This window comes from Aplysia californica, unplaced genomic scaffold (assembly GCF_000002075.1).
Source record: "Aplysia californica isolate F4 #8 unplaced genomic scaffold, AplCal3.0 scaffold00040, whole genome shotgun sequence".
NCBI lineage: Eukaryota > Metazoa > Mollusca > Gastropoda > Aplysiida > Aplysiidae > Aplysia > Aplysia californica.
The window spans coordinates 1330298-1358039 of record NW_004797310.1 but is presented as its reverse complement, the minus strand read 5'-3'; the positions used below and the strand labels follow the sequence as shown (position 1 = coordinate 1358039).

General features: G+C 41.9%; 1 protein-coding gene across 2 annotated transcripts; it reads left to right on the top strand.

Annotated features, from left to right (window-relative positions):
• LOC101863651 lies at positions 1 to 27677 on the top strand. Of its 2 annotated transcripts, XM_005092074.3 has the most exons (11): positions 2 to 481; positions 7312 to 7643; positions 10165 to 10359; positions 11856 to 12075; positions 18079 to 19026; positions 19643 to 19901; positions 20338 to 20571; positions 23317 to 23424; positions 24924 to 25028; positions 26640 to 26878; positions 27269 to 27677. In XM_005092074.3, the coding sequence occupies exons 2-11, from the start codon at positions 7425 to 7427 to the stop codon at positions 27445 to 27447; spliced, it is 2706 nt and encodes a 901-aa protein (XP_005092131.1). In that variant the 5' UTR covers positions 2 to 481; positions 7312 to 7424; the 3' UTR covers positions 27448 to 27677. The 2 variants fall into 2 exon arrangements, with proteins under 2 accessions (XP_035829887.1, XP_005092131.1); XM_035973994.1 differs by lacking the exon at positions 23317 to 23424 and having other exon boundaries at positions 1 to 481.
• Positions 27678 to 27742: the final 65 nt, after the last annotated feature.

Below are 27742 nucleotides of genomic sequence, written 5' to 3'. Positions count from 1 at the left end.
TCTAAGTGTGTAGAATTCTGTGGTGGGTCCGCACAGCCAACGTGGGTTTACATCGGTGCCGTCACAGCTGCGACCTCTAGTACTATTATAACCTCTTTGCCTACAGACAAACCATCCTGGAAACGGAAGAGCGGGTATTTCCGTAGGCCTAGAAACTGAAAATAAGATTGTGCACAGCAGTACCGCAGTGACAGAACTGAAATACAATCTGGATGTCTAAATCTGTGACGGAACTGTCAACCACCACCGGACTCTCCAACCTTTCTGGATAGAAGCCAGCTTAGCCTAGATTCTAGCTTGTGTCTTGTTGAACTTCTGTAAGTCAGTAGAAAAATGTGGATCTAGAATCTAGTGCCTTTCTTGGGAATCCATAGGGAATGGAGTCTAATTTTAGATGAACTAGAATCTAGATTCTAGATTAGATCAAGGAGGCCAAGAGGGCGAGACGCACTTCATTCCTTGTTGACATTGATGGCCGACGGTAAGTCAGTGTTTTTCTTTTACTACAGTCTACAGTAGACCTAAATCTAGAATCTGTGATCTAGATCTAGATCTAGATCACTAGATCTAGACTAGATATCTAGCTAGAGATTCTAGATCTAGATCTAGATCTATATCTAGTTCTAGACTGTCTAGAGTAGTTAAAAACAAGAGCCTTGGTCGCTCTTACAGAAGTCCTCCCCTGGAATTAAATGCGAGAAAGTAAACAGTAAACAATACTCAGTCAATACCTCTGCCTTTGGCCTTTGGCAATTAGTCAGTTTTATACGGGGTACCCACTACGGCTGGGATTGTTTTTGAGGCGATCGAGTCAGACGATCGGCCCGATCCAGCCGTAGTGGGCACCCCGTAATTAAAGTTGAAGAAAGGATACTGTTTCGGTGATCTTATACTTTAGCACGTTAAATTCTTCATTGAGGACTTCCAAAACGAACGACCACTATCAGATCTGGATCAAAATTCTATGTCATCAAGATTATACTCAAAAATGGCTTCCAAATTCATGATGGAAGACTGAAAACCACTGTTATGCGATCTGTTTCATGACAAAATTACGGTAGTTTACACATTTTTAGGCCCAGTTCAAAGTTTTGAAGGTCTGACTCGGGGATTAGTAGACTTTGGGAATTTAACGTGCTAAAGTATAATCACCACTGTTTCTAAGTCAATGTGGTGTCTGAAAATAGGTAAACTGGGCAGTGTCAATTGCCACCGAGTGACGCAGTGGCCATTGATGCTGGTGTCAATTGCCACGGGGTGAAGCCGGGTCAAGTCTGAACAGGACGCTCTATCTTAGCTTTCTATTCATACTGTGTTACGAACACATGACATTATAAGTTAGATCTAACCCGCTCTAATTATCTAGATCTAGATCTGGATCTAATTGATTTGTCATAACGAGTAGTTGCAAACATTCCTGGGTTCAAAAGGAAAAAGTAGGCCTATAGAGGTCAATTTCTGAATGATTTGTACTCAATTCTTCTTTTTACCTACACTGTTGTATGAATCAAAACTAATTTTTATCTGGTAATCATTTTGCATAAACTCAGGTAAATATTTTTTTACTTTCACTTCCGCACACAGATGCACTGCTTTTTTGGGTCAAACTGCGGTACTGTTTGCTGCAGATCACACTTAAAGCCACTAAAACTGTCGCAAATCAAATAATTTTAAAGATAATTTCAAATTTAACTGTAAAATATATCCAGTTATGGTTAACCCCCAGATTTTCTTTAATACTATAATATCCACCCACAGAGCGCGCAACACTATCCCCACGGACCAGGATACAGGTGCGGTACATGCTACCTCACACCGGCGTCCCGTGGGGGAAAGGGACGGCTTCTTACCGTCTCCGATCGGCGTCCCGTGGGGGCAAAGTGTTAACCCCAGTGGGGCAGGCCCCCCCCTCCCCTCTCCCCCCCGATTGGTCCAAAGTACGTCTATCTCTACTAAGAACAATCAGATATTTCAAAAACTATTAATTTGCGACGGAAATGAAGTTGATATTCTCGTGTTCAGCGAATCAATATGTAAGGCAGCGTGGTGGAATCAGGCTCTCATCAATTTCGGGGCATGTAGAGTTTTTTAACGCTTGTTCACTTGTCTTTATTTGGATGGAAAAAATATCCATATTATCTTCTATGCAAGTCGAGATATTTGCAAATGAAGGAGGTGGGGGTCACCTGTTTTCAGAGATAAAATTAGTGAGAAAATGGCCGCCAAAGATTAGTTATTTCCTTAGCTTAAGAGTCTGTGGTAAATGAAAATTTTGTGCCTTTAATCAACGTTTTTCAGAAAAATCCACACCGAAATAAGTTCTTTTATGGACATGAAAGGTGTTGTGCCAAAAAACAAAAGTTTGATAAAAATTCACAACCTGCGGACAAATGCAAGTTTCTTCACTTTGATTATTTTGACAAGAGCCTGATTCCACCATGCTGCCTCACATATTTAGTAGAAAAGGGGCAACTGGTAGGTAAGTGTGAGACAGGAGGGAAAGTAAAAAAAATACCTAAATTCAAGTTTATGAAAGATTTTGTGTACAGTAAAATGGAAGTCTTGTTTCCTGGCTCTCCTTTCGAGCTCCTCACGTCTAAGTAGGTCAATTTGTTCTCTAATTTCATTGGATGAACATCTAGAGCTGCCTACTTCAACATGGCGTGTTTTGAATGAGACGTAGGCTAGCCTACGCTTCAATGTAGAACTACAGTGCAGAGACGGAGGCTCTAATACATGCAGCAAACATCATCAAGAATGTGGTAGACCCCCAAAGCCAAGTAGTATTCCTAACAGATGCCATGTCAGTACTGCAGGCAAGCACTGCCGGCAAACTACCAAGGCTACGAAAAGTAATTGAGGACATCCCATGTCTGAGGATCATTCTGCAGCACTGTGGATTCCATCACACTGTGGTGTCTTAGGAAATGAGCAGGCAGACAGGATGGTCAAACTTAGAGCACAAAAAGAACAACCAGACAACAGCGTTAATTACACAAAAATAAAAACTATTATAAATACACTTTTTAAAGCTCCCCAGACACCAGATAGCTACCATGAGCTGTCCCGCCTTAAGTGATTATCTTCCAACTAAGAACACAACACACAAGACTGAGACAACATATGTACAGCATGTTTTAAACTAGTACAATCACCAAAATGTCAGTGTGGAGAGGCAGACCAAACTGTTGAACACATCCTTCAGCACTGCAAGACACATAGGGCCCTGAGACAGGAAACGTGGCCAACCCCACTGACGCTACAAGAGAAGCTATATATATGAGCCGACAGATGAACTGAACAGGACGGCCCAATTTATGACAGACCAGACTTCAAGTGTGATGCGATCGAGTAGAAGTTCATGAAAGATTTTGTGTACAATAAAAATGGAAGTCTTGTTTCCTGGCTCTCCTTTCGAGCTCGTCACGTCTAAGTGGGTCAATTTGTTCTCCAATTTCGTTGGATGAACATCTAGAGCTACCAACTTCTACTTTGCGTGTTTTGAATGAGATGTAGGCTAGCCTACGCTTCGGTGTAGAACCAACACAGGCGATTCTAGAAGTAGGCCACGAACGCAAACAAACTCAAGCAGAAATACTCTTTTATATATCGGGGAACATAAATCCGGGTGACCGAGGTTAGGGAGGGAGAGAGAGACACACACACGCACACTCGCACACACAGAGGAACAGAGAGGCGTGCGTAAGCGGAAGTTCTCGAACGCAGAACACCGAGCACACATAGGCTGGATCTACTCACCAACGCAAAAGAGCTCCAATTTACTCGGTGGCAATTGATGCTGGCGTCAAATGACACCGCGTCACTCTGTGGCAATTGACACTACCCTGAAAATAAAAGGTAGACTATTCTTTTACTTTCGCTCCCGTCTAGCACTTACCTACCAGTTGTCAATTTTCTGCAAAATTTTGATGCGCTGAACACGAATACTTCATTTCCGTCGCAAATTAATAGTTTTTGAAATATTTGATTATTCTTAGGCCTAATCGAGATAGACGTGCTTTGGACGAATCGGGGGGGTGGGGGGGGGGGTTTAACCCATAATTTGATATTTTACAGTTAGATTTGAAATTTTCTTGAAAATAATTGATTTGCGACAGTTTTAGTGGCTTTATATGTGATCTGCAGGAAACAGTACTGCAGTTTGACCCCCGAAGCAGTGCATCTCTGTGCAGGAGTGAAAGTAAAAATTTACAAATACAGTCGAACCTGCCTTAACGGAAACCTGTATAAAACGGAAACCTGTCTTAACGGAATTTCCCCGCGCCCCCCTTGATATATTCCTCTTTAATTACCTGTATAAAACGGAAACCTGTCCAACGCGGAAACGGAAAGAAAAATCCGCTCTCTTCCGAGGGCTTCACTTGTCTAAGACGGAAAATACTTTGCCCGCTCAGCCTTGATTTGAAACAAAACTCACAAGTTTGGTTCCACAGGCTCTAAACTTAACGCCATGGCCAAGCCGCTGGACGCGGAAGGGGAGTAGGGGTGCAATTTGGGGGTAGATGTTACCCCATCATGTGAGCCCTGAGGGATGCAGATGTTCAGTGTAGTGTGGGTGTGAAATCTCACGACTGCTCGTGAGAGTGCTCGAGTAGCGAGCGACTACGGAAACTTTCCTGAGCAGCCAGAAGCCAGAAGTGTGAAATTAGATTGATCAATGCCTGCCACCCTGATCGTACGCCAGCCGACAAAAGAGTTCCTCGAATCGTTGTTACAATGATGGAACTGAGGGGTGCCACTGTTGGGTGGGGCTAAGGGTGGAAGCAAAGGAGATGTTCAAAAGTTTCTGTTTTTAATAGGTCAAACAGTGGTCCTATGAAAGGCAAGCACTGGCGGTAATTGGATAAGTAAAACTGACGCATGTCATTATCAGACAGGATAGCAATTGAGAGGTGTGAAGTTTTGACCACTGCTTGCCGATCGGACAAGCGATCCTTGATCCCACCGGCTGGGCCTTTGAACCCCCCCCCCCCCCCCCTAAATTCCCCTGTCTAAGACGGAAAATGTCTAAGACGGAATTTTTCCCCCGCTCCCTTGCGATTCCGTCTTACACGGGTTCGACTGTAATATAAAATCCTCCTGATACCATTTGTGAGGCATCGTGGTGAAACCAGGCTTTCGTCAAAATAAATAAATTTTATTCCAGCATTGATTGGCATTTTTCCGTCAGCTAGTTCGGCAATTTTTATTGAATTTTTGTTTTTTGGTCAGCACCTCTCTTTAAAAAAAAAGTTCCAGAGAGGAGTTCCGCTGAGGGCCGACACTTACTGTGACAAGGTCAGCTGAGCAAACTGTTCAAGTGTTGGTGCACTTAGAGAATCCTATTGATGACTTCATGGTTGATTTGACGACTAGGCAAGCTGACTTTTAGAGCAAAGCACATTTGACAGCTCCAGTCGAGGACAAATTTGAGTCGTGTGGAATCCACCGTTACCTTCTTCTGTCGACTATTGAGAATAACGTGGACTTCCGTTTTGGAAGGAGGGGAGGGGGGTGCAAAGACAATCAAATTCAAATGACAACTTTTTTTGGATACCCCGCTCAAAATATCCCCTCGGTGTTGTTGGTCGGCCAGCCCTCTGCGAAACTCCTTCCCATAATGTTAATTTTCCTGTAAAACATTGATTAGATCTAAAGGCATGTTCATCTTCAGTTTTTAAGGACTCTGGAGCTATTGAAGTTACCTAACTGTGGCGGCTATTTTCTTTTAAATTTTACCTCTGAAACTAGATGACCTCCACCTCTTTCAATTGCATCATTATAATATCTCAACCTCTGTTCAAGATACACAGAACTATGGGTATTTTTTCATCGAAAGCAAGGCAAATGAATTTATATAATAGGCTTTCAGATGATATAAAAATAATATCACAATTTAAGCTCCAAATGCTCAAAAATTTACGAGCGCCCGATTCCACCGCATCGTGACTCATTTTTATACTGCCTGTACTGTATCTGTACTCCTGAAAATGTGAGTTTCTGAACTCCTTGGCCTTAGTCTATATTCTTACAAAGTTTCGCGGCTCATCTTATTCTAATAGCATTTGTCGTGGGACAGACTCCTTGACTGGAAGTTGTGAATGGTTAGAATTACAATTACATCGTGATTTAGTGCTTTTTTAAGCTGTCAAGGCCAGAGCATTATGTAGCAAATCATCTTTAACTTTGTCAGCCATGCTTAGGAATTGAGTGTCACTGATTTGATTCTTTGTTTTTCACTTGAGTGAAGTAGAGATGTAAGATGTACAACAGAGACTGGTAACACATGTTTTGGCTTCATTTCTTGGTAAGTTTTTCTGTAAATTGTAATTTTAGACTCTTTAGCCAAGAGATGAAGGAAACCGTAACGAAGGCATGGGCCAGATATCTCTTTATGGAGTGTAGAGTGGACTAATTAATGATAATGCTACCATGATAAACATGCCATACATGTGGAGAATGGTAGTTGTGATAATTGAATATAATAAATAGTGCCTGAAAGAATACTTTTTTTTAACCTTTTGAGCCCTGACCTCCTGAGGCTCTCTGAAGTGGCCAGTCTCTGCTTTAGTGATTCACACCTCTACATATGATAAAATCGCTTTATTTTCGTCAAACGACATGCTCACAACTTCCAATGGGTAGTATAGAGATCTTGGAAGACCTTAACTTAAGAAAATGTAGTTCAGCTGTCTTGATTAAGCTGATGAATTTAATTTTATAGCTTAAGTTACTCATTCAACAAAATAAGATGCTTAAAGCTTTGCTCACCAGTGTACTGGTGGTTAGGGGCTCAGACAAATTCATCAATTGTCTCTCTCTCTCTCTCTCTCTCTCTCTCTCTCTCTCTCTCTCTCTCTCTCTCTATCTCTCTCTCTCTCTCTCCCTCCCTCCCTCCCTCCCTCTCTCCCTCCCTCCCTCCCTCCCTCCCTCCCTCCCTCCCTCCCTCTCTCTCTCTCTCTCTCTCTCTCTCTCTCTCTCTCTCTCTCTCTCTCTCTCTCTCTCTCTCTTTCCCTCCCTCCCCCTCCCCCTCTCCCTCTATTGGAATTTGAGACTTTTTTCTCTCTCATAGTTTTTGCTTATATAAAGTGCAAACTTGTGTTTGGGACTTTATTTTTGGCTCATAATTTTTCGCTTATTTTGCTATGAAGTGCAAACTTGTGGATATAAGCCTTTTTTCAAGCCATTTTATCTTTGATTGTACAAGCTCATCCATATTTGACCTGACTCTTGTCATTTTCATTACTTTTTATAATGTTGCTAATAGTTTTTGCTTTTTTAAATTTCAAGAAGACTCATTTTGTTTTCCAGGCAGGAAACTGACAACTCTTGGGCTGAAATTCATTAGTAGACAGACAGTGATGTTGACCACATTCACTCGACTACAGGTTGATTCCTAGAGGCTTTTGTTTAATACCACTGCAATGGAGCTCGGCAGTAGAGGGGGCTCACCCAAGGACGTATGTTGTGTTGAATTTGTCATCTCGCAGTCAGAAGTCAAGAAAGTGGAGAGGGACCGTAAACGAATTAATGACCTGTTCAATGTTAAGCTGACATTTGGAGAAGTATTCTCCAAAAGGGCTCAGGACTCAAAGCAATGGATGTCTATCACGGGGAAAAATGATGATGCAACCAGTGCAAAAGTGAGTTGTAACTTAAGAGTTGTTTTATATTTCCGGGTACTGTTTTAAAGAAACATCTTTACTGTAATTCTACTATGTTTTGTGGTTTATAGATGTGTATTTCATTGTCTCTACTGCAGAATCTATTCTGTCATTGATTCTTTGACAATGATTATGTTTTGTCCAAATAAACCTAAAGTAAAAAGCTTCCCCCCCCCACGGGGGCAGTGCCACTGACTGTTCAAGTGTCTTTAGGCCATTCCCCAAGGGCGGACATTTCTCGTTCAAGCATAGTAGAAATGTAAATGGACTGTGACTCATGTCAAGCTCATAACTATGCCTGATCTACAACAGGGAACTGCTGCTTTTTCTTTCCTGATCCTTACTGTTGTCATTTTCCTCTACTTCTTTTGTATGTTTGTCACTCTCTTGTGACCTGCTATTTTGGGGTGCCTTGATAGTCGAAGCAGACCTTGTGCTCTTGAAGCTAAAGAGGTGAGCAGTCTAAGTCTGATTCCCTGTAAAGACTTCTCTGTTGACACCCGCCCCTTGGCGCTCATATGACCTTATGCAGTTGCGAGCGCCGTAAAACCCTCTACTATAAAAAAAACCCCAAAAAACCTAAAGCTGAGTGCAGGAGCCAGGGACGGTGTTAGCTTAGGGCCAAAAGCACCTTAGTACTCTTTTCCTTTACTCTATTATTAACACTTACAGTACCGTCAGCGACTTTAATTGCCAGGCCTAAGTATGCGCTCATACCGCTGTCGCCGACGTGACCAGGTACACTAAACATAATGAACAACGAACGGACACCCTGCACTGAAGTAAACACCAAAGGAAGTAACTGTATATGACAGTTGAATATGTTTCTTGGGCTGCCAAGGTTTTCTTTTACAAAATTCTACCCGACTTCAGCATTCTAAACTGGTGCAGTACTTGAGGGTTTTTCTCTACATGATCCTTCGTACCGAAGTAAGTGTTAATGTGCAATAATTCAGTTGTTCAAATTGTACTTCGATAAACTACATTTTCCAATTTCACTAAAACGTTCCAATATAAATATGTGTGTCCGATGCCTACAACACATATATATAGAATAGAGAGAGATCCATTGTGATGTCGCTGGCTGTTTTACAAAACTAAAGATATGTAGTGCCAGGCTTAATTTGGCCCCTGGCTTGGATATAGGAAGATCACTTGAGATCACAGATCAACTCTCACCATTTGACTAGCAATAGGGTCTGTTCAAAGGTTGCCTATTTTTAGTGACGCCTTTGATTTGCTGGCTCCATCTCTAGCTCACGGCTGCTGACCTGGCTCTAGTCACACTACCTGCAGGAGCTCAGCCTGTGCTACGAACGCTCACTGGCGATATTAAATTTTGTACACATAAAACAGTATCAGTGAAGCAATTATAATCTGAGATTGTATGCGTGTTTTTATTCTGCCATTTTAATTGTACTGGCTCACGCATATCCAGAATCAAAAGGAAATCAAAGGCACATAGTGCCTTGATTTGGGGTGAACTTGACAGGTGTAGATGGGTAGTTTGATGCTACCCTTTTCTGGCACCACCTAAGGCCACTGGCAGAAACGAGTATGAAACAAAAAAAATAACAAATATTATCTTAAGTAGTACCAGTACACGTAAGTTATGTATTGGTTGCTGCTTTTAAGAAAGAACTAATTTTACACAAGTTTTTCAAGAATTGATCAATTATTGTGTGTGTGTAAAGGGGGGGGGGTAGTCGATAAGCAATGCCAAGAACTGCATGAAGAACACATTGTATGTTTGTATTGCTTTGTTGCTGGTGCTTCTTTTACGAATTTTCAGTTGGAGTCAGCAGTATTATGCGTCTAAAATTTTTATTTAGCTTTAAGCTTTTGTCCCTGTGCTCTAACCTTTTAGTCAATGTGTGATTACTTGCCGGTATGTTGAAGATTTCAGTTGTCTGTCAGATCTTACACCAGGGTCTCCTATATTTTTTAAACACTGTGGAAAAACCCAGGATTTAAAGAATGATGACAAACATGAAAGTTGTTTGTGCAGAAATTTATGTTGTGGATAGATTTGTCAACTTTGTCAGGGTAGAAGTTTGATTATAATTGTTTTTACCATTGTGCATATTTATTCAAAGTTTTTCATTTACATTTCTTATGATGGCTTACAGAATAAGATATTTTGTGCAGTTAATTTCCTTTGAAGAACTCTAGTGCTAAGATTTTGGTTGCTATGCTGTGCTGAGAATGCCTTCATTGTAGGTGTCTGAATTTTTAACAGATTTGTTGTACTAGGCAAAAGAATGTTTTTTTGCAGACTTGTGTATTGACATACATGAAATCAATGATCAGTTGTGTCTTCCCCGAAAGCTTTTTGTAATGCAATAATCTTCACATGTTTAGGATTAAAAAGTAAAATGCAAAGCGGGATTTCATATGAACAGGGTCTTAGCCTATGAACACTTTATATTTTAAAAATTTCATCTGTCAGTTTAACTTTGTGTGAAATATTGAGTTGACTTTTGTGTTCTCCTCACTTCAGGAATACGTGTTGGCCATCGTAACTCCAGAGGCGTCGGCCCTGATGAAGAACATTAGATTCCACCCAAACTTTAAGGAGCAAGATCGCGCTGATATTGAGAGAAGCACAGGGGCTGTTCTCAGATGGTCACTGGACAACCAGGGCAGCCTTCAGATCAGTGGCTCGGAGCTAGCTGTAGTTTTAGCCCAGTCAATAGTATGTATACTTCCTGGTCTTAATAGGTTTTTTTAAAAGGGTTTTAATTTTTCCTTCATCTGACACTGAATTTCTATGACTGCCTCAGCCACTGCACCTGCCACTGTTACTGTCATTATTTTGCTGCTGTTGCTTACATTACCTCTTCTGTTTCTAACAGTCTCTTCCAGTTATGACTTTGGACTTTTATCCACCTTCAAGTTTTGATTATATAAGTACTGGACCCACTACCACCTTTACTTGTGTGTTTTGCTCATTTTCCATTAATTTGCGACATATATCAATACACAGTATTTTTACTTTACACCACTCCTTATACAGTCAACTACGGTTGAGTCGATGTCATCGGAGTAATGAAAAAGAGATCAACTCGTTCATTGTGGAGCTTAACCATTGGTGTCACAAAACCAAGGGACATAACAAAATCTTTTATCCCGCTCATTTAATTTTAGTGGTCTGTATTGATTATCTTCATGGGAAGAACGACACATTTTCTTCCAGCCACCTTTCTTATAAGTAGTTTAGAAACTCAATTCTAAATTAAGTTTTAACGAAGTTTGAATAATGCCACAGCAGGGTGGAGGGCAGGATGTGAACTCTACGAGTACAAAACCCCATTTGATTTGCTTCAGCAGATCTGTCTAGAATTCTAAGGCTGAAAGCTGATCCCACACAGTGGGTCTAATCAATCAAATTCAAATGCCGCTACATGCAAGAAAGATCATCAAATCAAATCCAAATGGCGCTGCAAACTGCAATAGAAACCAATTATGAGGCCTTCTTGATGCCTTGCGGCGAGGCGAGCTGTGCCCTTCAGGTCATGAAGGAAGAGGAAGGAGAAGTTGCAGCACTGTTGCAGACGTGCTTATTGCATCGTGATGTCACCCACTCCTGCTCCTCAGCCTCTCCTCTCTGTTTTATAGAGGAACTGTGTGGACCTACTGTGTGTTGATTGGCGCTAGATGTAGGAAATTTATTTTTACAGGAAGCATCACCTGTGTCAAAACTTTGCTGCAAAACAGCTAATGATGCACGCACAAAAAATGAATTTGGCTGTTGCGTACATGCCTGGGGGGGTGGAGGGGATTAAGGTGTGAAAAAAGCACATCAATTCAAGGGGTTGGGTTGAACCCAAAATAACTATTTAGCTTTTATAACCATAGAGAAGAAGAGGTGCTGGGAACTGCGAAGAAGATCAACTTCAACTATAGATCAACTCAAGCGACTTCAATAGGCCTACTTGTGGAGTCAATTGTATCACATACATGTATTGTTGTGCCATTCCTAGTTTTCTTATTTTGCAGTGTATGTGTGTCTTTGCTTCCCCCCCCCCCCCCCACCCCCCTCCCCCCTACCCATCCCCTTATCATGATTGATCACTAAAATGCTCTTGACACTGATATTACTCGACGCTTTTTGTGAGCCTGTGTACACTGACACTATTGAGTATTGGGCCAACTGCAGTGCCCTTAATCATTTTCTCTTTCTTCCGACAGATAGATGAACTATTTGCATCCTATACTGGGGAATTCACTGAACATGAAGATGATGGCTTCATACTTGTTGGGGATGTGACGAGTATTGAAGCAGCGAGTAGTGACACGCCGTTAAACCAGAACAATTCTTCCACCCCGTCTTCTTCATTCAAACAATCTGGGTTTTCCTCTGATGATGCTATGATTATATCTCCTGAAAAACAGCAAGGTCATGCATCAGGTATGCTGGTCAGAACTTCCAACACTGGCTTTATTTTTGCTTCAGTTTGTTGTCATGATGTTTTTAGTTTTAGTAAGAGTTTTACAGCACTTGCAACACAATGAGGTCATATTAGTGCCGAAGAATAGGTTATGTGTTACAAGAGAGTGGGTAATCAGCAAAGAATAAACATAAAGTAAAACCAGTCATCGAAAGGATACGACTGGGTGGCAAGAACATCAGTCTGGGTAACGAGCTGGTCTCCTGACCACTCGTCCACTTCGGGTAGTTATTGGAGCAGGACTGGCTGGAGCGGCAGCTGGCTGAGATAATGGTGGTGTGACATCAGGCTCCACCGGCTGGACAGCTGGTGGCGGAGGTAAGGGAATGGACATCGGAGTAGGCTCTGGGGTGGCAACAGGTGAAGAAGGCATGGAAGGAGGGTCGACGTAGGGCTTCAAGCGGTAAGCCCTATCCCCAGACTGTATGATGTAAGACCTCGGTGCACACTGTTCTTTGACCACCGCAGGGCCACGCCACTCCTTCTCATTCTCCAGTTTCTGCAGGACGAGCTGACCAGGATTCAGCTCCGGGAGGTTCTGGGCTCCGTGACGTCTGTCAAAAGCTTGTTTGTACTTACGCTTCGACTCAGCGTCTCTGGCTGCAATCTTCGCCCTGTCGTAGACCTGCTGGTTCAGGTTTGACGGTAGAGTTGCCAGGGTCGTCCTCAGGCGTCGCCCAAGAGCAAGTTCCGCTGGGCTCGCCCCCGTCGGTGACACCGGTGTAGACCTGTAGATCAGGAGTGCGAGAAATGGGTCGTCCTGACTCAGGGCTTTCTTCGCTTCCTCGACTGCTCTCTCTGACCCGCCGTTGCTCTGGGGAAAATGAGGACTGCTGGTGGTGTGTTTAAATCCCCAGCCCTTGGCGAACTTGTGGAAACGGTCTGACACAAACTGGGGACCGTTGTCAGTCACCAGTAGTTCTGGAATGCCAAACCGAGCGAATATGTTTTTCAGTTTGTACACAACAGTCTCTGAGGCGGTGTCTGGCATGTAGGCCACCTCCAAGTACCGTGAGAAGTAGTCCACGAGTACCAGGTAGTTATGTCCCTTGTAGTTGCAGAGGTCAGCACCAACCATCTGGAACGGCCGCTCAGGTAGAGCTGTCGGGTTTAGAGGTTCGCTTGGTTGTGCTGGACGTTTTCGTTGGCAATGGTCGCATCTTGAGACGACTTCCTGTATCTCGGAGCTGAGACCAGGCCACCAAATGGAAGATTTGGCCCGTTCTCGACACTTCGACACTCCGAGGTGACCGTCGTGGATCCTGCCGAGCATCTCTCCCCGCATTGCCTTGGGGATTACTATGCGGTTACCTCTGACGAGTAGTCCATGGACTTCACTCAGTTCACTGGAAACTGCCTAGAGGTCGCGAGCTTCGGACTTGATGTTTTGTATGAATTTCGGCCAACCGCTTCTGGTGTACTGTATCGCAGCACTGATCGCTGGATCCTGTTGAGACTTGTTTCTGATTTCGTCAAGTTTGCTGTCCGTGGCATCCCATGACATCTGGATTGTAGCAACATGAGCCTCGATTTCTTCACCAAATTCTTCAGGATTGCTCACTACAGGACTTCGGGACAAGGAGTCTGCGACAGTCATGTTTTTCCCTTGGGTGTATACTGCCTTTCCGCTGTAGCGCATCATCCTCATCAGCATCCGTTGGCAGCGGACAGATGCATCGTTCAGTTCTTTAGAGTTGATCAGAGGCACAACGGGCTTGTGGTCGGTGAGCAGTGTGAATGACGGCAGCCCGATGAGGTAGTGAACGAACTTTTCGCACGCCCAGGTGGCCGCCAACAGTTCCTTTTCAATCTGAGCGTAGTTCTTCTCAGCCCTAGATAGAGTTCTGGAACAGTAGGCCACTGGCTGAAGATCACCCCTGTCCTCCTGGAGGGGAACGCCCCCCAGTCCGTAGCTGCTTGCATCGGCGCTTACAATGACAGGCTTCCTCATGTCGAAGAAGGCGAGTGTTGGAGCTGACGACAGCAATTTCTTGACTTCAGTGAAGGCAGTTGACTGCGCTGGAGTCCAGGCCCACTCAGCATCGTGATTCAGAAGATCGGTGAGCGGCTTCATGACTGTTGACAGATTTGGCACAAACCTGCCCAAATAGTTCACCATGCTGAGCACTCGTCGCAAGTCTGTAATGTTCTCTGGCTCTGGTATTTCAATGATGGCGCTGACCTTGGATGGATCTGGCCTTACACCCTTCCCGCTGATGATGTGGCCAAGAAAATCGATTTCATCCTTGTCAAACTTGCACTTGGATTTGTTCAACTTGACCCCACGCTCCTTTAGCCGCTGGAAGACTTTCTTCTTCAGCTTATCATGTTTCTCCTGACCATCCATGTGCAGGAGGATGTCGTCCATAAAGCACTCAACACCGTCTATGCCCGCTAGAATGTCTTGCATCGTGCGCTGAAACATCTCAGTCGCAGAGGTGATTCCAAAGCAGAGACGTCTGTAGAAGTACCGACCGAACGGTGTAATGAAAGTGGTCAGCTTCGCGGAGTCGTCGTCCAGTGCCAACTGCCAAAAGGATGAAGTTGCATCAAGCTTGCTGAACTTGTTTGATCCGCTGAGTTTGTACAATATGTCGTCTATGGTGGACAGCATGAATCGTTCACGCTTCACCGATAGGTTGAGCTTTTTCAGATCTGTGCAGATTCTAACGCTACCAGACCTTTTTCTGACCGGGACCATGGGCGCGCACCAGTCAGTCGGAGCGCTGATCTTCTCAATGACACCTGCGGCCTCCATGCAGTCTAGTTCAGCCTTGACTTCGTCTATGAGTGGAATGGGAATCCGACGTGCGACGTTAACGGAGTATGGCTGTGCATCTTCTTTCAAGATGATTTTCACTGGCTCGCAGCATATAGGTTGAGGTCCCACATCGCCGAACACGAGGTTGGCAGAGTCTATTCTGTCTCGAGAAATCAGTCCCAGACGAACTGCGGCGTTGCGACTGAGAAGACAGTCGATGTCGTCGTCAAGGACGAAAACACGGAACGCAAAGTTGCGATTGTTATGCTGCGTAGTTGCGATAAATTCTCCCACGCTCCTTATGACTCCACCAGGACTGTGAAGAACTGCAGACGTTGTTTTCAGCTTTGGACGAGGACTGAGACGGTTGTAGACGGCCTTCGACATTATCGAAACATCGGCCCCGGTGTCTATCTTGAAGGATGTAGCTCTCCCTCCAAGGTTCAGTGTAACGCGCCATGGTGGCTCGCTAACTTCGCCGAAGTTTACATCGGTAAGGACATTACTGTCCGAGTCTTTGTCAACAGCACCTAAAAAGAACGAAGGAGTTTCCGATTCAGTGATTTCGTTGACATTGCGGCTGCTGCTGCGACAGACTGTTGCGAAATGATTGCGCTTGCCGCATTTTCTGCAAGTTTTCCCACGCGCTGGGCAATTGTTTTAGGCATGACCTCTTCCACAGTTGCCGCAGTTAGAGAAAGTTGACGGTGATGCATGGCTGCCTCTGTGTTGTGAGTATGTACCTGTTCTTCGGCCGCCTCTACCCCTGGGGTGAGCAGGCGACGAATATCCCCTCTGGCCGTAGCGCACTGAATCTACTGTGACTGCTGCACCTAGCTGACTTTGGCTACTGACCTGACCCTTTACGAGCTCGAAATGGCGTGCTGTTTCGATGGCTGATTTCAAAGTAAGAGTTGCCTCGAGTTGTAAGGGCTGTGCTGTGACAGTTCATTGTCCAGTACTCCTAGGACGAGTCTATCCCTTATGGTTTCATCTCGGTCCTTAAAGTCTGCATGTTCTGAAAGCTCGTACAGGGCTCTAACTTATTCTTTTATCGTCTCCCCACTGTTTTGTGCTCGTGCATGAAACTTTGCTCTTTCGTGGATAAGATTCCGCTTGGGAACAATGATAAAGTGAGCGTCGAAAATCTCTAAGACAGTGCCAAAGTTGTCCCTAGGATCATTACCTTCGACAGGAACAGCGAACGTGAACGTGTTAAATATCTGTTCAGCTTGGCGTCCCATAGCGTAAATTAATGAACTTACTTGAATTGCTCCGGTCTCTGCGCTCAGTTTGGTGGCTGTGCGGTATCGTAGCATACGCTGTCGCTACTCGGGGCACTCGTGAGGTTTGGAAAAATCAAACGGTTCAGGAGGCTTGAAATGAGGCATTCTGACACTTGTGACACGTTATCCACTGACTTCTGACACCATGTAATGTTAGTATACACACACGACTGTAAACTGGAGAGACGAACACACACGACAGCAAGCATTCTAATAATGAGCTCGGGTGTAGTGTCTGACTTTTTATGTTGATCCCTGAAGTGAGTAACATTAACCAAAAGCCCATGGCATACGGGGCGCATACGTCCCGTGATTAAAAGAGAGTAAGGTACAATACGGTGACTACCGTGACATTAAGCTTTTAGTATTTTAAAATATCTAATAGGTATGTGTCTCCTTGTGAGCTGACGAGAGTCCAACATGTACTTTAATTTGTATTGTTTGTCTCTCTTGCTCTTAGAAGTATGCTCCCGTGTCACTCTACATGACTTTAGCTGAAACCTCCATTCTGAAGGTTGTGTCAGTCAAAGTTGTGTTGCGTATGTAAATTTGAGCATCGGAGTGTGTGAGTGTTAAGAACCAAAATAAGATTGCTTTCCCCCTTTCCTGTCTGTCTCAAACCTTTAAGTGAAAATATAATGTTATGGCTAGCCTAGCAGTTAAGGGGTAAAAATAATTATTCAGCCATAGCTGCCAGTCATTAGGTAAACATATTAAATGCGTCTTTGAGGTTCTTAGAACAAAAGTCTAACATATTCTCTGTTTTCCAGTATTGCTCCTCGTTAACTTGCCTATACTGTAGAAAAATTATGAACATTCAAGATGTAATTTGCGAATAATATGTGTGTGTGCCTGGTGAAAAGTACCAAATGACGCATTTTGAAGAATCCTGTTTTTTAGCATTTTCATGTGAAGGGATCATTTCTGAACAATATACTCTTTGAATTTTTAAGATAGGTGATTTTGTAATTCAGGGTATGGAAACAAAGTTTTGAGAAAAACGGCTCAAAAGTTTCCCCTTTGTTTCTGCCTCAAATAGATTGATCTACGCTTCGAAATGACCTGACAACACATTCACTACTCACGAACCATCTTTAAAAAGCAGCCAAGATAAGAGAACAGCTTCAAAATGTTTATATTACATCTTCAAAACAAATTTACCACCACTTTGAGCAAGGATTTTCAAAAAATTAGATCTAGGTTTGCACAGGGAAGAAATATGCGATACAATTTGCTCTTCAAAAAAACGAAAGGGTGTTGATGCACAAAGCCTCGTTTTGTTTACACGTTCTAGATATTCATGCGCACTACTCGCCATTAGAGAGGGGAGAGAATTATCTAAATTTTGGTATGCAGTGTGATTGGGTTGACTTTATGAGTGGACAAGGAAAACTATCTGCTGTGTGTATTCGGGAAACCAATTTTCTCACGCATTTGTTGGGATTATACAATATACCTCGCATTATAAAACATCTTTTAAAATGTATTTTAAAGCAAAAGAAACTCAAGCCTTTATAAATATAGATATATTAATAGTTTAAGAATCTATTTTTAATTTAGTTTTTGCCCAAAATTCTATTTTTGACCTTTGAAGCCTGATATCTCGGTTCGAACAAATGCGTCTTTAGGTACCTTTCACCAGGCACGCTCACATATAATAATGAGAACGAAGTCAACAGATAAATTGTAATTGTGTGTTACCTTAGTTACCTTATGAGCCTGAATTTATTGAATGCAGAAAAATGTGCGTGAAGGTTTGGAGGGGGCTTACTTGGCCAGCGCGCACCATCTTGATCCAATGTTTTGGTTAAGTCTGGGGTTTTTTTGTTTTGAAAAGTCAGCAGCTATGTTCAGTATCGTGAAGTAAAGAATCCCTCTTTGTGGCAATGACGATGCTTTTGCTTTATTTTTTTCAGCTGCAGCTACAGCAAGTCAAAGATCAGCTCTTGAAGGGCCTCCTGCAACATTTTGTCCTCCAGGACTTCCTCCATACGAAGCGTCACAGACCTCATCAGTACTGGGTGCAAGTTCTGGCCATGTTTTTACCACCTCCCAAAGCAGCAAGGGGGAGGAGATGCCGAACAGAGCTTTGCCGAGTGCATTGAGTGTTCGGTTGGGTGTCCCAAACTCTCTTGGGCATGTGTCAAATCCTGGGCTGGGTGTGTCAGGTTGGAGACCAAGTGTGTCAAATCAGCAATCAGGTGTGTTGAACCATCAATCAGGTGGGTCAGGAGTTCTGTTAGGTCCTCGACATCAACATCACATATTAGGTTCTGGTTTTGGGATTTTGGGCCCTAACTCCGGCGGGCCTGGTGACAACCAGACAGACCAGACACAAATCAAAGTGCCTCTGCCATCTTGGAGACCTCAGTACGGACAAAATGTGGCCTGTATGGATGTGTGTGATTCTGAACCTCCCACCGCCTCCTCGGCCAACAACAACAACAATACTTCTCCTCTTTCAGTCCAAGCTGAAAAGCAGAGGGTTTACCTCCGTGATCTCGGTGTCTCCTGTAACTACTCCCTCGGAGATATCGAGATAGGCTTATCTCGGTTCAGTATGGAAGAGGTTATCATTCCCGCAGTGTTCCTGTCAACCCTCAACGAAGTGAAAGCCTCACGGCACAGCAATCGCAGTGTCCCTCCTCCCCCTCCCCCGTTAGGTCAGGGACACGTGGCGGCCACTGCCACAACCTCCCAGAGGACCAACAGAGATAACACTGGTGGTCAAAGTATGAACGTTAACGCCAACTGTACGGGCGCCTCTCACTCTGCTGTTACTCGGTCTGAAGATGTTGTTGTCATTTCATCTGACGAAGAAGAGGTCAAGATAGAAGAGCCTTCTTCTTTTAGGAGTAATGCAGGTATGTTGAAAATATTCACCCACAGTCTCTATGTCGTAATTTATTTCTATTTTGTCGAAGATAATTTCTCTATAGGTGTATGTCAGGTTTGATATGATTTTTGAAGTCGAGCATCGGCAATGTCTTTATTTTCAGTGCTGTGAAAATTGGAGGGTTTCATAATCGCTGGTGTCTATCTAAAAGTTGCTTCCTACTTGAAAGTTTCTTTATTGGAAGATGGACAAAACTATCCATTTTGGGGGGAATTTTTAAATCTTGTAATAAATAATAATTTTTGAGAAGGATTATGAGACTGCATCATTGATATGATAAAAGAATTTTGCCCTCCCTATACCATGAAGTGCAAGGCGGTCTGTGGTGTTCATAATGGTTAGACTAGACTCTTAGCTGATGCTTACTTAGGGCGTAAGTTAGTTTCACTCTTGGGAAGTTGTTTTATCAAGTATCTCTGTTTGTTGAGATACTGTACCCCATCAGCTCAGGTTAGCCCTTTGAGGAAGCGTTAGAGCTACCTGTCTCCAAAATACCTATTGGATGAAGGCATAAAACATTTACAATCAATGATTATGTGCTGTGTCAACAATTTTCTTCATTTTTCATTTTTAAAAACTATCAGCGGGACTCCCGCAACTGCCGCCAATGTCTCTGTCTTTGGATGAGAGAGGGAACAGAACAGTCCATATGGACAAGGGTTTTGAGAATCTTAGGCTGGGTGAAGTCGGTTCATCATCCAGCAGTCGTCCAGATTTGCCAGGAAATGTTCCAGCAACCATGAGAATGCCAAGAACTTTGTCTACCAACCCATCTCAAGCATCGAATGCGACAGGATCAAACTTAAGATATATCGTTATTGATGGCAGCAATGTGGCAATGAGGTATGGTTCTTTTGAGCATCTTTCTAGTAGGAGACAGATTAGTTTTTGAGTTTTTTTGTTGTGTTTACTAGCTTTGGTTCTTTTGTAGTTTTTATTTATGGCACGATACGGTGGAATGATGCGCTGGTCGATTTTTTAGCTTATGAGTGATTAGTAACATCTTAAAGCTTATTCATTTGTCTTGCTTTCGATGAAAAAATTATCCATCTTTCTTTTATAGAAGTTAATCTATTTGTGATTGAAAGAGGTAGGGGTCGTCTGGTTTGAGAGGTAAAATTAGCGAGAAATTGGCCGTCAAAGTTTGGTGATTTCCAAAGCTTTAGAGTTTTCCCCAACTTTTCTAAGTATACAACCTCATCATAAATATATGTCTTTGTGAAGTGAATTACCTGTCAATAAAGATTGGCTTTTTTTCCTTTCTTTTCTCATCTATAAGTCATGGTGAGAACAAACGGTTCTCCACACGTGGCCTCCAGATTTGTATAGACTACTTCAGAGAGAGGGGACACCCCAAAGTTGTGGCATTTGTGTCAGAGGCTGTTCGCTACTCCGGGAATCCGATATATCTCGCTGGTAGAGACTTGCTGGAGAAACTGAATCAAGATGGCTTTGTCAAATTCACACCGGCTCGCCGTATAAATGGAAGGAACATCACTACATATGAAGACAGGTTAGTTACTTTGAATCGGTGGCGTCGGTAGTCTAGTGGTTAGGCTACCGGATTGATAATTGTGACGTTCCGTGTTTGGAGGTTGGAACGTCAGGAGAGACTTTGTGTCCTTGGGAAAGGCACTTCACATGAATTTTTCTCACTTCATACAGGTGGAAATGGGTATCCAGCCATAGACAGCAAAAGATTAAGATTGTTTTTGAATGCTGTCATGTCTGCTGGGGTAATAGATATATTGCAAAAGGCATATTATATTTATTATTATGATTATCTATTATCTATTTGTGCAGGCCGAATTTTGCTATTCAAAAGGCTTTTTAATGGCTGCATCGATCGACATGCGGTTTTCGCCAAAAGATTTTTAAAAATATTCTCCAGATCATGACACCCTTGGTTTTTCCAGTTTTGAGACAGTTTTACTGCAAAAAGCTAAATTTCTTTATTTCGCCGATCGCGTTTGTAGGCCGACGCTTCTGTCTCTGTAATTTTAGAAAACCCGGAAGTGATATTTTGCGAGGCGCATTTTGTTTTGAGAGTATAGATCTAGACCTTCTAATTTTTTGCATCTCTCAAAATTTATTGCCCCATTCCAGTAGAGTGTAAATATAGTAGGCCAATTACTTTTATTTGATATTAAAGCACCGATCATTCTTTCATCGAAAGGGGGCCCAGCTAGTTATTACTATTATTATTATTATTATTATTATTATTATTATTATTATTATTATTACCTTGGTTCAATCAAACCCTAGGGGGTTCAGTGAGTCAGTCTCAGGGGACTGGTGGAGGTCAAGACACGCATACTGTGAGTGTGTGTGTCTCTTTTGTCCATCCCACTCTAAGAGTTTGGTGAATGCACATATAAAAGTTGCAAGGTTTAGTACCTCTGTCAAGATCAAGAACCGCTTTTCTAATTGTTTTACATCCCCATCAACACAGTTTAGGTTGTTTAAGTGGTGGGGTAAGTCAGTGTGTGACTACTGTGCAGGTTTAGTGAAGTGGAAGTATGGAATTGTGTTAAAGGAAGACCCGAGTCGGCGATCCCAAAGAATATTGATAACATTTTTCAAAATATCAATTTTTGTTTTGTTTTTTCTGTTGAAAAACATTCTTCAACATCTGTTCTATCTTGTCACAATGACAAAACTGTTTTAAAAAAACACCCTAAATGACCTAAAAAGGTGTTTGAAAGGTGCGTATGTGAATTAAAAATCCTCTTTAAAAAATCCTGTTTTTCTTAAGTTTTTTTTATTCACACATGTGACCTCCTTGGTGCAAAGGAGTTTTCAAAAACTACTAAAGCAAGAAATTGGGAAATATTGGTAACTTGCGCAAATATTCCAATTTTTCTAACATATACCCCGAAGTTTCGTCTACTGGCGGTCGGAGGTCCTGTGACTTTGAGCTTATCTTTATATTTTTAAAGATGTATCAAAAGCCTTTCGTCTGTCCACAGTCCACACGGGTTTGCACTTGTGTGCCAAATTTCAGGTTGAAATTCCAATATTTTCTGCACAGAGAAACTGGCTTGAAAATCCAAGATGGTCACCACAGGGACCCATTATTCAGAAATAGTTAAAAAATTTACCATTAATATATCCAATTTACCTGTGAACTTCTTTCACAATCACATGAAAGTGAATGGAAGTCATTTGTTTAAATTTTTTTGTACTTTGTCTTTAGCAACAAGTTCAGAAGCTTACCCTTTCGCTCTCTACAAGTTTTCTTATATTGGTGTTGAGGCAATTTTAATTAAAAGCCATGGTGTTCTGTCCTACATTGAGGCAATACATTCACTTTTTGTATAAGATAAGAATTAAGATAAGATAAGATAATACTTTATTATGCCAGGGGGAAATTTTTCTTGGCTGTACTTTATAGACTGAGAAGACAGTTGGTTCTGTTTTGGTTTAGGTTTTTTTCTTTGGGGGGAAAGGGGGGTGGGGGGGGGGTTGCATTTAGTTTGACTTGATTCTCTTCGTGCCATGGAAATACAGTTGGATGTGTGAACAATCGTGTCAATTGTGTCTGGAGCTAAGTGACGAAGTGTGAGAGTCCCAGATATATTTCTTATGAAGTTTTTTCATGGAACTTTATGCTCTAAATGATTTGTAGATTAAAGTTTGTCCTAGAAGAAAAATATATGCTCTGGAAATTTTTAAAAACATTCCTCTTCCTATTGATGTATTAGAAATATGGAGTGGAGGATAGGACAGGTTTTTTTTTAAAATTCTGAGTTACAGGCTTTTCCGAGTTGTCCACTTTATGACTAATGTCGTTGATATAAGACAAATCCATTCCACTCACACTGTCACATCAGTGACACATGCTTATGTGGTGACATTGGTGGAAAATCTTGAAGAGTCATGTTACTGGTCCCCACTCCCTCCTGCAAAACCAAAGTTTTGTTTTCAGACAGATGGACCAAAAAATCCTGAGGAGTCTTGATAAAAGTATTATAATCATCAAAACATAAATCATTACATGACACATCCTGGACTTTACAGAGAGTGGGTAGTTTACAGTCATAACAATAATCCTAAAACCCAGCAAATCCATCTTATCTGTAATCAAACTAAATATTTAGGCCTATTACAAAGAGCTTTCAATTTGACTTTGTTCACTTTTGTATTGGGTTTCTTTTTAGCTGAGACTGGTTAGGTTTAAAAACAGAATAGAACTCTTTGAAGTAGTGAACCCACGAACAAATAAGTTTTCTTTTGCAATTTTACATGTTCTTTTCAGATTTATCTTGAATCTAGCCCTGAAAGAGGATGCTGTGATTGTTTCGAATGATCAGTTTCGAGATCTTCATAAAGATAACCCCAAATATCGGTACTTAATTGAAAACAGGTGAGAGCTCTGAAACTTATTTTATATTAATCTGATGTCCAACAGTATATACACAGAACATTTTTCTTCTTCTTCTCTATCGCATCTCACTTGAAGTTTGGTATCTGTCATAAATTGGGCCGTCCTGCTCAGTTCATCTGTCGGCCCGTATAGCTTCTCTTGTAGTGTCAGTGGGGTTGGCCACGTTTCTGTCTCAGGGCCCTGTGTGTCTTGCAGTGCTGAAGGATGTGTTCAACTGTTTGGTCCGCCTCTCCACACTGGCATTTTGGTGATTGTGCTAGTTTAAAACATCTGTAGATATGTTGTCTCAGTCTTGTGTGTTGGGTTCTTAGTTGGAAGATAATCACCTGTTCTTGGCGGGGCAGCTCATGGTAGCTACCTGGTGTCTGTGGTGCTTTAAATAGGGTATTTATAATAGTTTTTATTTCTGTGTAGTTTACGCTGTTGTCTGGATGCTCTTTCTGTGCTCCTAGTTTGACCATCCTGTCTGCCTGTTCATTTCCTAAGACACCACAGTGTGATTGAATCCACTGCAGCATGATCCTCAGACATGGGATGTCCTCAATTACTTGTTGTAGCCTTGGTAGTTTGCCGGCAGTGATTGCCTGAAGTACTGACATGACATCTGTTAGGAATACTACTTGGCTTTGGGGGTGTACCACATTCTTGATGATGTTTGCTGCATGTATTAGAGCCTCCATCTCTGACAGAAAATGTTTGAAATGCTGTACTTACCCATGTTCCTTCACTTTTTTTTTCAGTATTCCAGAAGCAGATCTTTCCCTATTTGCCGAATAAAGATGGTTAGGAGGTTGCTAGTTATCCTATTTTTCAGTATTTTTATCTTTATCTTTGTTCAGAGCGCTTTAATGAGACCATCCTGTAGAACCCCTCCCCTGCAGTCCCACTTTTGCACATGTATTTGTTTTACTCTTCTTTGTTTGGCAAAAGAGGGATATTTTTTTCCTCTTTTTGCTTATGGCCCTTGTGTGAGTGATATTTCTTCAAAGAACAAACATTGTACAGACTTTCAAATACTGTGGAGTCCGCTTTAACCGAAATCTATGGGACCTCCGTGTAATGTATGTCTGATGTATGAAATGTAAAAATGGGAAGGAACTATTTTGCGAATGTTGAAATAATGATTCTTTTATATCACAATTATTTCCCCTTCTTGATACGTCACATTTTGTCTCGTTTTGGAATCCACACAAGATCTCAGTGTAAACTTAAACAATAAAGTCAGTTCACCAGCAGGTAGACAAGAGAGCGGCTGTGTTTTGTCTTTCTTTCAAGCCTTAATCTTTTTATACTGTGAGGCCATATGTAGCCGTCACACTCCGCATTTTCTTTGATTTAGCCAGGTTTTTGTTTTAGAGAAGCTACTCCAATAGAATTTAAAAAATACAAAACTGAGATTTTATTTTAGTATTCCACTCTTTGCGGATTAACCATGTTCAGTAAAAGTGGACTCCACTGTATTGTTCTGTCTCTTCCAGATTGCTCCAATTTGTGTTTGCCGATGACCACTTCATGCCCCCAGACGACCCCTTAGGAAGGAACGGACCGTCACTTGATGACTTCCTCATGGTCAACCCACCCAGGTAACGTGAAAATTATGTCTTGATTTAGTAAGCATTTTACAGCACTTACAACACAATTAGGTCATATAAATGCCGAAGATTCAGGGTGTTACCACTAAAAAGGAGAGATAAGGATGATGGATATTTGATAGGAAACAAGAAGCAAACCCCACTAGCTATTTTTGATCTCATTCGAAAACTCTTTAAAATATCTGAAAACAGATTGGTTTGTAGCTTTAGACATAAGGGCAGAAGCTCATGAAGAGATAGATTCATAGCACTGAAGTTGAAAACAGTGTAGAATTCCAACCTAGAGCCTGTGGGCAATTTGGTATTTGTGTGGGATAATAATAATAATAGATAGCATTTGTATAGCACAAATCCCCGCTCAACAGCAAGCTCTATGCGCTTCACAATCTATACTATTACCCCAGCAGACCTGAGAGCATTCTGAAACAAACTTAACTTCCTGGGAAGCATGCAGTGCAAGCGGCCATTTATAGGCGCTGAAACACTAACATACTGACAAGATCTTTCAACCATGTCAGTGCTGTAAGGTTGTTAAAGATCTCTGAATTTAACACCTGTCTGTAGGAAGACCAAGCCAAGTTAGTGGAGAACCATGAACACTTCCAAGACAACCCATGTTCAAGGACACCCAGCTAGGAGCATGTCTCCATCAATGCAATGCTTTATGTAGCTTAACACCTAGTTCTTGGAAGGCTATTCAGTTTTTTGTACATAACCAATTTTGTCTTCTGATTTTATATCACTTCCAACTTTCCTTATAATTCCCATCCTATTTAAACTGCATGTATTTGTTTTAAACAAATGGCAAACTGAGTCAATTTGAAAGCTCTTAGTAATAGGCCTAAATATTTAGTTCGATTACAGATAAGATGGATTCGCTGGGGTTTAGGTATATTTTTGTGACTGTAAACTACCCCTTCTCTGTAAAGTCCAGGATGTGTCATGTAATGATTTATGTTTTGATGAGCATAATAATTTTATAAAGTTTGACTCCTCAGGATTTTTTGGTCCATCTGTTGGAAAATAAATGTTTGATTTTGCTTGAGGGAGTGGGGACCAGTACTATGACTCTTCATGATTTTCCACTAATGTCACCACATAAGCATGTATGGAATGTATTTGTCATTAATTCGAAGAGAAAACATTCACAGCAAGATGTGATTTTTTAACAAGGGATATTTTCCTGCGTTTCTACGGATGGGTTGAAATGTTTGAATGTTGTGTAGAACCATGTCCACGACACTATATGTGCTGTTAGTTAAATAGTGTAAAAAAAAAATAATGGTAATGATAAAGCACAGACTCTGCACGTTTAACAAATAAGCAGCAACACATAAACTGTACCTGTCCAATATTAATATCAACTGTGTACTGAAAGTAGTTGAGACAGAGACTTTCTTTTGTTTGAAATTGACAAATAAACAGTTTTTTGGGGTCATGTTTTTCTGTCTGATATTGGCTTAGAAAGATAGTATGATAATTATGGTTTGTTTAATGAATGTTTTCTCGCTGATAGTGATGGATAAATACAGGCTGCAAAGAAAACAGAAATGATATTGAAAGGAAATGAAAGCAGACACCAAAACTTTTTCTTCCCTCCAGACAAACGAGCATTTTTCCAAGTTCTATGGACCAAGCAGAAGTCCGGGGACCGCCACCGCCACCGCCACAGCCGCTGGCGCGCTACCCGTACAGCAGGTGGCCACAAGGGCCCACGACGGGCCATCCGAGGGGAGGGGCCAGGAATGTGGTACGCCCGTGGAGGGGAGACCCGGCCCCTGACATGAGTGGGGATCATCTCCCAGCTCCCCGGGAGCGGCAAGGACACCAGAAGCTCACAGGTGGGCCTGAAGAATGTTGAGAATATATTATATCTGAGTGAGTTTGTCCTTTTGAAAGCCTGGAAAGTTTTAAAGATTTAGTGTCCCTGTTGCAAGAAAAGCATGTATATCTGTCATAACCCTTTTTTAACAGGGTTAATAGGTACTCTTGTAGTTTCTCATCTTTCTTTTGACTGAGATGAAATGCTCTGAGCTGCTTATTTTTCGAAAGATGCTTGAAATTTTAAAACGTTAAAGGGCTTCACTTTATTGGTGAGTATATCCAGGAAAACACAACAGCTTGTTATGTTCTCTCCACTGTTATTTTCATAATTATTATCTCATTCATTCTGTTATAGGAAATGTTTTTTAATCAAACTATAAAACAAATGTGTTCTCTCCTGTGTCCAGGCCTCTCCCTGTTGCCTGGCAGAAGTGAGGAGGAGACACAGAGGCTGTTTAAACAATTGTCTCAAGTTTTCTGCGATCCCAGTCAGAGTTCATGTATCAAGAAAGTCCTGCAGAATCACAAAGATGAGACAGACATCAACCGACTTACAAACTTTCTTCTCAGTGCTATGGACCTGTGATTGCTGTGCAGTACTGCATTTCTAAGCTGCCCTTCGCCTCAAGGATAAAATCAATTGACTTATTAGGGTTTGGGGGGGGGGGGGTTTGTTTACAACTAGTATGAATCTGCAAGAAGATTTTTAGTATGATTCTACAAGAGGATTTAGGGTATTCATTTACACTTCAAATCTGCAACTGGTTGAGTGTTCATTTTCTTATCAAAGAGATTCCAATAAAAGTGGTAAATGGCTTCCCTCAGTTCCTGTTAATTTTCAAAATGAAAGGTTGTATATTTTTAAAATTAATTTTGTTTTT